The sequence below is a fragment of the Passer montanus genome, unplaced genomic scaffold, assembly GCF_014805655.1.
Source record: "Passer montanus isolate IOZ18808 unplaced genomic scaffold, ASM1480565v1 scaffold21, whole genome shotgun sequence".
Lineage (NCBI taxonomy): Eukaryota > Metazoa > Chordata > Aves > Passeriformes > Passeridae > Passer > Passer montanus.
In genome coordinates, this window is record NW_024366703.1 from 1,106,577 (window position 1) to 1,121,720 (window position 15,144).

Sequence of the window (15,144 nt, forward strand, 5' to 3'; positions counted from 1 at the left end):
GTCCCTGTCCTACCTACCCTGCAGCAAGGAACTCCCAGAGTCCCCAGGGCAGGGACCTCAGATGCTCCATTTTTCTTCAGTCTGCAGTGTGAGCAGGGAAGGTTCATGCCAAGGAGGAAGCGACCATGTGCTTGTATTTATAAAGGTCTGAGGTTCAGCAATCAAGTGTATTGCAAGAAAGAATGCAGGGAGAGTTGATTCACTGAAATGGGAAGTGAGGAAATGAGAACTTCTGAAAAACAAACAACAGAATGAGGAACAGAAATAGTTGCATTAAGCTGTCTTTGAAGGAGAATAATCAGTTATATAAAGAAAAAACAGAATAGTCAGGGACTAGGGAAATATTTTGCAACTGAAGCAACCCCAGCCCTGTATCACTCCTATCCTCACTAAATCACAGTCCTGTGCTGTACCTCCGTCCCAGCCCAATGTGATAACTGGTCCCAGTATACCTACAGAAAGGGGCAAGCTGCCTCTCCCCAGGCTGCCTGTGCCAGCTGCTTCATATCTCCACCACCATATTTTGCACCTCAGCCTGCAAAAGGGAAGAAGTAGCTCTGGCCAGCCACCAAGCCCAAATAGGACAGGATGCACCATCCCCTCCTGTGTCCTGCTAGTCTAAGTATACTGTGCTCATCTTTAAAGGAGTTTGGCATTCTCCCAATCACAGCAGCCCTCTCAGGGAAGAAACAGGTGCCAGAGCCTCCCCCATTTAGCCTCCTCCCATTCTTTACTGACCCTGCCAAATCTCCATTCTCTAGGATACAACCCTTGGAACAGCAGCAGTGCAGAAAGAGATGCTGCAAGCCTGCTAGTTTCCCCATCTGTAGTGGCAGTCCCCCCACCAGTGGTGCTTGTAGCATCCCACCCCAGCTGGAGCCCTGGAAGGCTCAGTACTTGTCTCATATCACAATGCTTAGGTCAAGCATGAGGAGGAACAACATTTCTAAGCTTTTGCTAAGAGACAGCTAGACAAAAAAAAAAATCAACCTTTGTTTGTCCAGGCAGAACCCAGAAGCCTTTTATCCACTAGAACATAATGACTGGAAACATCACACCTTTGCCTGGACATCTGGCACTCCAATGTGTGCATGCAACACCAGAGCTATCTGCCCTAGGTCACTGGCCAACAGGTGTTGACAGATTTAAATCAAACAGGACAATAGGAAGAATCCCCAGACACCTCTATAAATTCCTGAAAATCTGCTTGGAAAAAATGTGTGTGTAAGAGAAAAGCAACATGTTTAGGGAATGACAGAGGAGTATTTACTCAGGTAGGCAAATTGAGGCATGTTAGGGATGAGAGCTCCCATGGCCAAGTCATGGCTTGCAAGAAAAGAGAGGCAGTGAGAAGAGACAGAGCAAAGGATAATATTTCTTGGAAATTATGAGTATCTGTTCTTGAAGAGAGTAGAATAGTTCAATGATGACACAAATGCTGAACAAATGTGAAGTGCAGCAATATACTCCTGGGGAGGTTATTACATGTTTTTATTTAGTGTGAGGTTTGGAGGAGAGGATTAAGGGGGCCTCACTGCTCCTTGATGTCTATCAGTCTGTCTGGTGGCTGCAACACACACAGACAGGGCCCCTAATGCTTAAAAGCATGAGCAGACAAAATCAAAGGACCCATCCCCCTGTGTGCAGAGATTACATGAGTTGCTCAAGCTCATTATGAGAATCTGTGTCAAAGGAAGGAGCTGTCTCCTGAGAGATGGCCTGAGCCAGGGTCTCACAATAAAATCCAGCATCTTCAGCCCAAGAAGAGAGCAGGTCTCTGACTTGTGCTGTGCACTCAGCACTGCTGCCAGCAGGGACTGGAGGAGCTGCAGACCCTGCTGGGCCATCATCCCTTACCTGAGGCTTTCACACCCCTCATTCCATAGACGTAAATGTCTTTGACAAAGGCCTGCAGCTCCACGTCCTCACACACCACCTCGTCGCTCTCATAGTAGATGTGAACTACATCCTCTGCAAAACTGCAGACAGGAACAAACAAACAAAATGAAAGGAGAATGCAAGTCTGCCATTCCAGAAGATGATCTTCTGACCTTGCAGATGCTACATGGGGAAAGAGAAAAGGGCAAGAGAAGATCTCAAAACCTACCCATCTCATTCCTACAAGCAGTGGGAATTAACAGAGGCAACTTAGATTCATTTAGGGCTGCAGCATCACTTCTTCCCCCAACAAAAAGATCCTGGACCACACTGCATACCCTGAAAAATCCTGTGCACTTTATTCTCTTATTTGAGGCTTTGCTCCTGCACAGACCTCTGTCATCACATCTGTATCCTTTCCTCACTCCATACAGACTCCCTCTTGCATATCCACATGGCTCCCACACTGGGCAGTGGGGTTCCCAAACTGTGATACCAGCACCATTCCCTGTATGTGGGACACGCCAAAGCTGCTCCTGAATGCTAACAGTTGACCCCTCCCATTGGATATCCTTTTTGTGAAATATTTAAGTGGCCCAGGAAACTTCTTCTGGGAAGAGGTCTAGAGCTACTTCCTATGCCCACTGCTCACAGCAGACATCTTCTTGTTCAGTTCCTCTTCTCAAGATGCCTCTTTCTATGAAAGCTTCCCAGGCTAGCTCACCTCTGAAAGAAAGGCTCTTAAATACTAAGATAACAGAAGTAGTTTTGAAACCAGTGAAAATAGGAAATCCTGATTTCCTGAAGAATTGCAGCTCATGACTGTATGACTGGTTAATGGAACTGTGCTGAGATATTCTTTTAGCTCTGCAGGTACCTTGCTAAATCTCTTGCTAAATATTTTGACAACAACCCATAGGATGAAACACTTGACTGTAGAAGCTGACTGATGGGATTAAGAATTGTTACCCAACAAAGACTTATCCTTAATAAAATATAAACTTATCCATGTTATAAATTTATTGCAATTTGGAGACTTTTACAAATCTATCAGTGTTCCTATCAGCCAATCAAGAGTTGTCATTGAGGCAGACAAATAACTGAATAAACACCAAAAGTTTAAGTAATTTTAGCTTCCAGAGGAAATTAAAGGAAAACAAAACCTTTGCAACATGCAGAAAGAAAGCTGCTCTCCATGAGCTCTGTCTCCATTTGGCACTGATGCCAGGTGATACAGGAAGGGGATCCATGTCTCAAAAAATGGCAGTATTTAGACCCCCTTCCATACAAATAGAAATTAGTATATGAAGTATGGGTGAGACCTTTTGGGCTGAAGTATCTTTGGGCTGGTGTACCTATCTGCAGTTAGATCAGAAGCAGGAAGAGAATTAGAGAACTTTACAAATTTGCTCTGTGAGGCTCATTGTTTCTATGGGAACAACCTTATCAGCTTCCTTAGGCCCAGGCCATCTACAGCATGTGAAGTAATGCTGGGGATAAAAATGATTTCATCCAAATAGTGAAGACTGATACCCCTGCAGAGTGTAGGAGATTCCTGGTGAGCAGACACATGCATGATCATGGGTGCATGGGTCAGGTTCTCACACACTCAGAAGGGTACTGCCCACACCATTTATAAATCAAATGATTCACAGCTCTCAGCCCAGCTTGAGGCAGTGTAACATCACCCTCCACCAATGTCAACACCCATAAACAGTCAAACTGAATCAACTTGACTAAGTATTACCTGGTATTTGAAAGGCATATCTCAATCCACAATGAAAATACAGGAAAGAGAAGGAGGACAAAAAAGAATGGATTGCATGAAGAAAACAACCACAGCAAAGTAACAACTTCCTTTTCTCTCAAATGGGCACTCACAATTGCAGGAAATATTGCAAGATAAGCCCTTGTAAAAACACAGAGGAAACACAGGAGACAAAGATGTCCCCAGAAGTTCCAACATTATCCTTGCAGCATAAAACTCCTACTTTGTGTACACAAAAGATCTGATTTTTAATGATCATGCTTTTCAAAAGTCATGTGATCAGAAACAGCTGCATATTTGGTAAGCAACTTATGCCATGCAAAAGTATGTTGATTGTTAAATTAAATGCCACTGCAGAATAAAAACCATATAAATCATGCAAGGCAGTGTTTCAGATCTGAAAAGGAGCCATGATTGTGTGGTCGAGCAGCCTTGCAGTACCTCTCCTTACTCAGAATTGCTGCTCTTCCTGATTAAAGTCAGACCTTGAAATTTTAAGGCATTTTAAGAAAGGTTTTGTTCCAACCAGTTTATACCTAATTTACTGAGTTTCAAAAGAGAACCATCTTGGGAGCCAAGCTTATATTTTCAGTCCACAAGAACCTTGATGAGCTCACATGGCTGGCTCAGAGAACTGAGTTCTCTCTTGGCTTGTGCATAGCTAAAAAAAAAAAAAGAATAACTAAATTCCTTTTACAGGCTAAATTCCAACTCACTAAACTTCTGTGAAATTCTGTAGAAGAGTACATACTTGTAAAGGATCCTCTGAAATACAGAGTGCAAGGAAACAACACTGAGAAAAGCAAGAATTACCAGTCTTTAAAGAGTGTGTGCTTGACTAAATCGTTTTCCTCAGATGAAATACACTGGATAGAAAAGGCACTATGTGCCTAACCAGCCCAGATATTGTTTACAAGATGCCATGAAGATCAAAGTGAGGAGGGAAAAAATGAGGTCTGTGTCTCTGTGACTTTGCTAGCCAATATCTAGAACTATGGTCTTTTACCTCTTTATAGCCTCCCAGACCCTAATGCCATCATCCCGGTAATAGTAGTAGGGGATATCCTCTTTGCTGTCCATTCCTTTAGCTTTGATCTCCTCAGGGAAGCAGAGGGAACTATAAGTCAGATCCTTCATTGCTTTCTGCACCATTTGTACGTGTCCTCCTCCACCCGTAGCATTTGCCTGCAGGAAGAACAGCAAGATGGGAACAGTAGGAGATTACATTCCCTTTGTGCCAAGACTGGCTTTACAAATTTGCAGGAGATGGCATACAGAATGCTGGTGAATCTGTTTTTCAAGGAGAAAACCACATCTCCACACGAAGTACCAAACTGCAGAGATATACTGGAACTGTGCATTTTGACTTTAGGGATTTCACACCTCTCCCATGAGTCACTGCTAATATCCACATTTGCACCATAGGTACTGCTTATAGTGGAATACACTAATAAAGTACAGCAACATCAAAGCATGCTACTCCCTGCAGCCCTATGCTCCAGTACCAGTGCATGTGTGAATAGAGGCTGCCCTGAGTGTGTTAGAAGAGGGCTTAAGATGAACTGCCACTGCTGTTACAGAGTAGTTTAGGAGCAAGTTTTTAGGGATGCAGGCTCCCTTAGTCACCCTGGAAATAATGCCAGGAGATCAATCCTGCTGGGTTGAGACTAATGAGGAGTGGCCAGGGTTTCAGTATATGTTACATTTGAAAACACAACATGTCCACTACAGCACTGCAAAACATTTCAGATAATCACCGTGCAAGAGTTCCCAAAAGTTGCTTTTCTAGCACATGAAATAGCAGTTGTGACCTTACATTATCGTCCTCTGGCTTATTGTTCATCTGCATTGGAACCAACAAATCCTGGAACTCCAGATCCTTGCTGGCAGGTCTTACCCACATACTCATCCCACATGCACGGGGTATGGACATGACACTTCTGTTTAAAGGGATGCAAAGTCTCCACAGTCAGCAGTGTGAGAAAGGAAAAGGTGTCTGAATTTAACCTCTCTATTCTGTTTGGGTGAAAAACTCGGAAGCAAGGAAGCTATTTTTGGCCTGGTGCCAGGGGTGTAATGAGGACAGAGACATCCTGAAACAGAGGCTCCCTCTTTGAAGGCTTCTGAAACCCCCCCAAACTCCTAGAATGTAGTCACAGAGACTGCTGTGTGCCAGGCTGTTGCAGTTCCTAGATGTGGCATTCCATTTCTCCCAGTGAGCTTGGTGTCACCTGTGAACTTACTGAGGATGCATGCCAGCCCTCACCCAAACCATTGATAAAGGCATGACATACAGCTACGTCTCACTGACTCAGGTGAAGCTGAGGTTCAGTCCTAACAGGTCTGCTGCTTATGGCAACTCAAGAAGACAGTCTGGAATCCAAACACACTCTTTGTGGTCTTAGAAATCTGTCTACGTGTCCTTCTGTGATGAAGATTTCTATTTGCAATCACAAATCCCTTTGCTCACAGATGAACAACTGAGTATTTAAAAGAAGTTGGGGCCTTAATTATGTGGATACATATGCAGGAATTTATGTGCACTCCTGTATTATAACCCAAAGGCACATCAGCAACGAGCAAGACATTGACTGACATTGGCTAGTTCTGATTTGGCTACTTAGAGGTAAAAGAGAAAATCTTTAGCACAACAAGCCATCAGATCTGTGTGCCTGTTTCTCAGGTGGCATTACTTATGTTTACTCTTTAATAGAAAAGTCAGGGAACAAGGCAATATGTGATGATTACAGGATATGTACATATGGAACCATGAAGAGCAAAGAACCATGGATAAGGATGAAATGACATGAACAATGAAGATTCACAAGGAGTTTACCTACCTTGTCAAAAAGACCACATTCACAGATAAGCTGTTCTCGGGCTTTGGTATTGATGGCTATTGTGAACCGCATATGTGGCACCAAGAGCTGTGAAATGAAACAAACAATGAGAGAAGGAAAATTCTAGATTTGAATTCAACAGCAGCCAGATGTAAAGGTTGAAGTTCTGGTGGTTTAGCTGCATCTTATCTTGCAGGGCAGCCAGTTAAACTATTTCATCTGAACGACCACCAGAACTTCCTTTTGGTTTGTCCAACCAATGTGATAACCACCCCACCCACCCCACCCCCCCCCACATACACCCTCCCGTCTTGCAAGAACTAACCTTGAAGAGGGGATGTACAGCAGGCAGCTGCCGAAACATAGCTATGCTGAACACCTCTGAGACCAAGTGTGTCCGTAACAGGTGGGTCACTGTCTGGTGGATGTGGAAATCAGAGGAACGGACCCAAATTTTAGCTAGCAGCCAGTCATAGGTGGCATCTGAAGGGAGGAAGATGGGATTGTCCGGTCCAGGCTTTTGACCAAGCTGAAAGATATAAAAAGAACATGAAGCCCCAAGTCCTTCATGTTTGAAATGAGACAACAAACAGTGTGGCCTTCTAAAGACCCTGACAGCAAGCCCACCTGGATTGCAATGGGTACAATTTTTTTCTCCAGATTCTTATACAGCAGACAGATGGGTGCAGCCAAGTACTGTATTGTGCATGGGTCTGTTTTATTGGCATCCACACCATCAAGCAGCTCATAGTCCACAATGAAAATGTTGCCTTGCTGTGGGAAAAAAACAACCAAACCAAACAACCAAAACCAAACCAAACCAAACCAAACAAAAAAAAAAACCACAACCAAAACCAAACCAAAACAAACCAAAAAAAAAAAAACAACACAAAAACAAAACAAAAAAATACACAAACAAAACAAAACAAAACAAAACAAAACAAAAAGATAAGCATGATGTGTTTTAATAATATGCAAGCAGCTTGGAACAAAGGAGTGGGAAGTCTTGGCCAGAAACTGACATGAGCCTGGTGGTTACAAGCTACCCCTGGCCTGTCCTTGCTCATGGCAGCTCAAGAATGATGTCATTGAGACATCAAGAACCATTGCACAAACTACCTGACTTGTATCTGCAGAGTCTGGCAGTGAGCCTTTCAGCAAAGAGCATCTATGTATTTGGTACTCATTCAGTGACACTCAGATGCAAGCAAGTTTCACCCTGCCAGCTGAAGAGAATCCTGTGTTAATTGTACAAACAAAAGCAAGGCACCACCCTTGACAACGCTTCTTCAGCATGTTAGTGGGAAAGACCCTGCCAGGAAAGGAAGAGGCACCTTTCCCCTCTGAGGCATTCAGTCAGTCCCTAACCCTTCAGAGAAAACCAGTGCCAAAGGACTGTTCATCTCCAGGTTACAGCTCTTCCACTGGACCTGGAGACAGGCATGGCCTGCAGCTGCAGGACAGCAGGAGAAAAGCCAACAGGAGCACTGCCAGTCTGCAGAGACAAACAGCTTTGCTGTGACCTATCACACATTCTGAAGAAAGGAGATGTGGCTAAAGACAGTAAGAACAGGCTCTGCAGATTAGAGGATGTGAGAAGGAACAGGTAGAGCCCAGCCTGACGCAGAGCCATACCTTCACTTCCTCCTCCAGAGTCAGGTTCCTCTCCAGACTGCATTCTACCATATCCATGGTCACAGGCAGCTTCTTGGGTATCTCTGTGCATCTCCGGATCAGCACAGGATTGCATCCATTCAGGAACTGGTAGCCAAACATAAAATCTTCCCTCCAGTGTTGCATCACATATTCTAAAGGAAAAGCAAGCCTACAGCATCAATATCTGTGCAGTATCAATACCTACTGCATTGTAGGATTCCTCCTTTCCCCTCACCTTTTTGTTATACTGCACTGCAACTTTGAATAGAGAAAGCAGCAAGGAAAGGATTCAAAATGTGACAGATTTAAGAAATATCACTGAAGCTAAATGGAAAATTAAATCCTTGCTTCTCACACTGAGAAGAATTAAATCGATGATAATTTGTTTCTCCATGTACAAAAGCAATGAGGAATAAAATATTCCGATTTATGAAAAATATTCTCTTAATCTGTAAACCACCTTCCCAGGTCTTTCATGAAATTTTTAAATCCCCCTCTTCAAATTCACAGGGCATGCAGAACAGAGGGACAAGTTCAAACACAGGTGGCACAAGCAGGAGAAGGGAAACGCACATCAATGTGTGTTGTGAAAGAACAGCAGTGGCTGGAGCAGTTCTTTTAGGCTAGAGCTGGGTGAAGGAAATTTGGGGGAGCATTTGGACTCCTCATTTGTTGTTTTGCTTGTTTGATTTGTTTTTCCTCTATTTATTTTTCAGTTGCTGATATAAACCCAGATTAATATCTCACTACAAATCTAGTTTTGCATATTCCATCACTTTATTATTACATATGTAGTACTGATGGATATTTTTTATATTTGAAGTGTACTGTTTTGTAATGTCATGTTGTCACTTCATTTAATATGAAAAATCCCATTGGTGACTTCAGGGGAAGAATGAAGGTAGTGAAGTTTTGCACTACTGGCTAGTTTTAAACAAGGCAGGACTTTTTCTGAAAGCAATTAATTTTTCTAAAAAGGGTAAAAACATTAAAAATAGAGGCCCCAAGGTAATGCAGTGATAATTTTTAAAAAAGTCTTAAACCCACAATGCTTTTTCATAAAGCAGAAAAATGTTAAGTTTATATAAAATGACATTTACATTATCAACTGCGTAATGAGTCTGGTGCTGTATCTGAAGTCTACATCAAGAAAAAATTACTCAGTAACTTGGACAGAAACTGCATGACTGAAAAATGCCTTGAACCACCTTTTCCCAAGGTGCTTCTGCCAAGGCTTGAAAAAAAGCAAACTGAGATTTGTATTAACATAACTGAGACTGATGCTTAATGTTTAAATGTCAGAGAATTGGAGCTTTCCTCATGAGTATGGAAATGTTATCAATTAAATTAATTGTAGATCACATCTAATTATTGTGTTAAAAGTATCTTAGGAAGCAATCTTATTAAATGTAACAAATTGCTGTAATTAATTTTTAATACTTCTGCCACCTTGTGTGCTTGGGTTTATATCCAAGAAAACCATAATTGCTCTTATTTCTGTGAATTGATGCCTAGGCAGCCTGAAGAAGAGTAAAACTTCAGAGAATACAGTTTATTTATTGGAGAGCAGAAGAGCAGGTCAGCCACATCCATCCTAATCAGATGATCAAACAAGACAACTAATTAGTCACTCTATGACGCAAACATGAGCAAATGCTGATAAACTCACCAGAGATTGTGTTGCTGATTCTGACAAAAATCCTCTCAAAATCTGCAAAATCACTCCAGGAAGACTGGAACATGTGCATGAAACGGTTGACATAAAGATTTTCCATCCTAAAAATAAACCAAAACAAAACATATCTGGAAAAAATAATCTCCAGCTTTCTCAATACCCATTCCTATTATTTTCAAAGTTTTTATATATCTAAACATAATAAACTTTAGTAGTGGAATGTGGGAGTAGCTACAGAATTAATATTGCAGGCTGCACCTTTACACACAAGGCTGAAGGCACATCAGGAGCCCAACTTCTGCTATTGCATTTACACAACTCCATTCTAGAATAGTTCTCAGCAGCCTACAGTGGCAGTGCTTTGGGACCTATAAAAACTGCAGTCAGGAAAGCTAGTGCTTCACACACTGTCAGTGTTTAACATCGGGTAAGAGTGCTGAGGGCACTACTAACACCAATTCAGAAAGTGGTATGGTGACACAAAGAGACTCAGAGAGGTGCACAAAGTCAGAAGATAAACAGCCCGGGATCAGTCAGCCACTATTCCTAAAAAGAACAACAGGTACTCTAAGTATCTACATGACAAAGGCCAGGCTGGATCCCGAAAGTGTGAAGCCTGATTTTTGAGAGCTTTCTATTTATTTGAGCTGCTGGATAAACTTGATGCTCACATCTAACCCCAGAAACCAAGGGTCTTAGTTGCACACATCACATGAACACAGCGGGCTGGTAGCCAGAAATGTCTGACTTCATCTGCTAATTCAGCAAATAAAGCACAGCCAAGCAAGTTCCCTTTATATGAAATGATGAGTCCTAAATTATTGCATAAATGCTAAACTGCTGTTATTAGACGGAAATCATTTACTTTGACTAGAAAGCAAATAATGAATTTGAAAAATAAAGCTGGCTTCCCACTAACACTTCAAACACACAAACAAAAGTGCACGCGGCACACAAAGATATGCAGGGCAGACAACAAAGTAAAGTCACAGTGCTGCACAAAAGCCTCCCAAAAAGAATTTGAGAAGAATCCCAGGAGGCTGGATTTATAATCAGCAAACATATAGAAAAAACTGGATCAGAACTGGCTGGAGAGGACTAAAAGCCTGGAGAAACAGCCAGTGGCTTTCTGGAAGGAGGGCTCTAGACCATGACAACAATGCAGACAAAGGAGCTGCTTCTGCACTCAGCCCAGATGGGGTGCACGTCGAACGGGCTGTTCTGCTGCTGCAGATGGCAGTCAAGGGTAAGAGGTGCTTGCAGGCATGTTTGGAAGTAAAAGTCACACAACTGTCTAGGCTAGAACAGGTGATGGCCTCTCCAGAGGTCTTCTCACACCCAACAGGGACACAGAATCACTGTACAAAAACTTCCAAAGGACTCAGGAAACAAAAATATGCTTTCCTCAAAAAATCAAGTACTTGGAAGTCTCTGGCACACATTAGAAACCAGAGCAAAGAAAAAAAAGTTAGAGTTGTTTGTAGAATTTAATCTGCCCAAATGCAATACTGGTCCAAAATAGTTACACCAGCCTGTATTTCTGGCACAGAATCCAAGCTGAGAGTTTCCATTTGCTAGATAGTGTAGGTCACGTCAGCACCAGGCACCTTCAGGATTATCTCCACCTACACACAATTAATCCTATAAACTTATAGAGTTATCCACTGTCAATACCATCCAAAAATCCAACCTTGCAACAGCATAAAAGAATATCTGAGATGCATCTTCCTCTAAGTTCATTTTTGCATGTCTCAAGAAAAAGAGCTTTCCCCTCCCCTCTTTCACGACTTCCTATGTCTCATATCACTCTCCCAGCTCTCACACATTCCCTTAAAAGTTCTCCTTGCCTACTGCTACACTTTGCCTTTGGGTTTCCAGACATATCTCTCTGTCTTCCTTCCCACTGCATTCAAACTGAAGACAAGACCCATGCCTTCCCCTATGTTTCTCCACTCCATTCCTGCAAACAGTTGTTCCAAGCTCCCAAAGCAGATCAGGGTAGCTAAATAAGGGCTATCAAACTCTTCTCCAAAGATTTTCACAATTCACTTGACCAGAAATATAGGTCTAGATTTTTCAGCCAAATATGCCAGTCAAGAAGCACTGCCATTGCTTAGAAAAATCTGTTTTGTGTCATACCAGTTATCCAGAATGGCAGGCTGTCAGCAACACAGTTTCAGGTTCCTATTTCATGGGAAGGGCCCCTTACAGCCAATGACAAAGATAGATGTCCCTGCACTCTGTTGAGTCACTTCCAAGTTTCACTTGGCAGCAACTCAGGCCCTCTGACAACATGCCACAGCTTGGATGGGATTGCTGGAAGGGGAATGCAGCCTCCAAACTGCTTGTGTCTCCTAATGGCAAACCTCCCATCTCTGGCATTCAGGTGCTCCTGCATCACTCAGATCTTCTATATGAGCTGGCAAGCAGCTGTTTTGCACTGGTAACACCATGCTGATTTGACTCTGCGTTGGTAGCGGAATTCAGCTGCACAAATGAATAAATAAAATACCCAGAATGCTCTGATATGTAAGGACAGTCCTGTCTCATATCAGACTATTCCACCACCTGGTAGTATGGTGGGATACCTGAAATAGTGTCATATGACCTGGGCATTTGAGAAGCACAGAAGGAGACTCATGGGTCAGAGAGGTCCCATCTGCCTCACTGACACTGTGCTATTCCAGAGCTCTGCAGGATTGATGACTCAGGCTCATCCAATGGCCATCCAATGTTTTCCTCAATGACATGATATGTGCAAGTGGGTGGACAGTAACTTGGCTGCCCCAAGCAGATTACACTCAGGTGTGGATAGCTGATGAGCTGCTTGGAAGAGATTTTCTCCAGCAGGATGTCAAGGGTGCATTGATAACTGTCTTCTTTGTGTATGCCACGAGAAGATTCAATTATCACCCACAGTCAGAGGAGAAAGGTATCTCCAGGGGACAATGCTGACAACTGAGTGAGAAGCTCAAGCTCAGGTGCCTGTAGTCCTGCTAATGCTTTTCACCAGTGTCTACTCTCTCTGCCTATAGCCAAAACCATGGCTAACAAGAATGCAGAGGCTCAGTTAATTCCCAGGAAAAATTTAAATATTTATAACTAGAAAATAAAATAACAAATTCATTAAATTCCTATTTTCGTACTTTGATTGGCTGCTGATCCAGCGCTTGGAGAAAATAATCCAATTCTGAGATTCAATGAAACCTAAAAGGTGGTCATATCCTTATCCCAAAAGAGATTCTGCAAACTCCTGAAGTTCCACAAACACTTACGCTTTTGTGTAGTTCAGAATGAAGTCAATTCCCTTCTCATTGTCAAACTGGATGTCACGAGGCAGTTCACTGTGAGAATGGGCATCGATGCTCAGCGGAAAGCCTGGATGCCACTCCTTCCAGCTGAGAAAATAAGAGAGGCTTGAGTAACCATAAAATCTTATCAGCACGGGAGCTGTGTCCTTATCTCTGCTGTTTTGGTGGCTCACTGCTGTAAAAGGATTTTGTGTCAGACTCAGGCCAAAATAAGTGATTTACACCACATCAATACCTACCCACCACATCAATTCCCACGCCACAGAATCCTGAAGCAGACTGAAAGGCATTTACTTGGCCACCTACCTTCACAAAGCATGAAGTAGCTTAATATCTGTGATATTTCTACACACTTGCCACATTTGGTTGAAACTGGCAGTAGCTTCAAATGTTTTATGAGGGGAGGGGACAGAGAGACAGCTGCCCAATGCATGCTCATTCTTGGGACTACACTTGAGATACAGCAGCTAAAACTAGACAGGCATGTATTTAGATTCCTTCAAAATGTCCTCTCCAGGAGTCTTGATTCAACTGTTCAACCTCCTAATGGTCATGGCACACATTCTTTGCCCCATTTTTATTTCAAAAGAAAAGAAAATTAATTGTAAAGAATACTGTTTCAATAGTATTTCCAAACTGCCTGCCACACACAGACTGCACTGTGTATTATCAGCTATGCATCAGAATTTTAAGTAGCTATTTCCCTGAAATTACAAATGGTTTTGCCTTCCTTCTTGCATATGTAAATAAAATTTTGTGGCACACCTCTTTTTGAACCATATTTCCTCTGCCCTATTTCCTGTAATTTGTAGGGAACAGCTTTTCTTGTTCAAATGAAATAAACAACACATACACCAAGCCTCAATCCATCACTTCTGAATAGACCCTTTGCCCTGACCCCTACTCTCCCAAGAAAGAGATACAAGTGCAAGAAACTTTTGTTATTTTAACAGAGCACATCTCTAGCAAAAGGCAATGTCTAATGCCCTCTAGGTCACCCTCTGAGAAAAGACAGAATTTTCTCATCATGACACTGACTAGAAAAAAAAGTCTATGGCAGCATAATATATATGTGATATATATGTATAATACATACATGTGTGTACATATATATAGATATATCACAACTGTGTTCTGTTAGCACATTCCAGTTCACTCAGACAGCGTCAGGTTTTCACTGCACCCTGGTGCAAGAAACAACTCAAGCTAGGTTGGTGCAGCAGCCAAAAAGCTCCAGGAAAACCTGACATGTTCAGATCATGTTCTAAAACTGTAGTACTGCTTGTAACAGGCAAATGAAATATGCCTTCAAATCTGCCCTGAAGATTTTCCTTGAAAGCACAATGGTGTGCCAGAGGGCCCACACAGAGGCTCTGTCACTGAATTCCCACAGAAGTCTTCCAGACTGGCTTATCTGAGGTACAAGCATCCATAATGCCACTTGTATCGTCACTGTACAATGAATTCCATCTAAGAAAAAATCAGCTATGCCAACATGATAACTTAGGCTTTCTCTTATCCAGCAGTTGAGTAATTAGAGGCATGTGGTAATGCAAATATACTCTGCCAGACTCTGGGCTGATGAGGACAGACCCCGGAGCAGTGGGAAACTCACCGGTACATTTTCTGACGGGATTCGAGCTCTTTGCGCCTGTGCTGCTTGAGAATCTGAGTCTTGTCATCTCGGGGGAGCTTTGCTGTTAACAGGGAAAAGAGACAGGGTTATGAGCTTCCTCTACCTATCACTGCCCAGGTGTTGAGAAGGACAGCAAGGAAATTGCTTCAAAACCTTCAAATTTCTGATCTATATCTTTACAAAGTTTCTGTGGGAAATGCTTACATGATCCAATTTAGTAGTTTTAAGTGGACACAGGTCTTCAGAGAATCTGTGGAAGAAGATAGGGTCCTGACCTGGTGCTTCCAAGGGAAAATTAGTTTAAACTAGGAATATCTGTCTCAACAGTATATAACCTTGGATTTCTAATGTAGACATTTGCTGTACATATCTAGTGTTAA

At 42.4% G+C, this 15,144-nt stretch overlaps 1 protein-coding gene across 3 annotated transcripts in view; it reads right to left on the bottom strand.

Moving 5' to 3' along the window:
• The window catches only part of ALOX5 (arachidonate 5-lipoxygenase), a 28,140-nt gene that overhangs the window by 7,199 nt on the left and 5,797 nt on the right, over positions 1-15,144 (bottom strand). For 2 of the 3 annotated variants that reach the window (XR_005627486.1, XR_005627485.1), the window contains exons 3-12: positions 14,744-14,825; positions 13,093-13,215; positions 9,812-9,918; positions 8,122-8,294; positions 7,114-7,260; positions 6,812-7,015; positions 6,487-6,573; positions 4,653-4,831; positions 1,858-1,979; positions 18-232 (exon numbers count right to left, since the gene is read on the bottom strand). Coding sequence is in view for 1 of the 3 variants with exons in the window: in XM_039709451.1 (XP_039565385.1) it covers positions 1,858-1,979; positions 4,653-4,831; positions 6,487-6,573; positions 6,812-7,015; positions 7,114-7,260; positions 8,122-8,294; positions 9,812-9,918; positions 13,093-13,215; positions 14,744-14,825 (1,224 nt within the window). In the remaining 2 variants the exon portion in view is untranslated. The remainder of the gene's footprint in view (positions 1-17; positions 233-1,857; positions 1,980-4,652; positions 4,832-6,486; positions 6,574-6,811; positions 7,016-7,113; positions 7,261-8,121; positions 8,295-9,811; positions 9,919-13,092; positions 13,216-14,743; positions 14,826-15,144) is intronic. The other variant, XM_039709451.1, reaches the window with a different exon arrangement.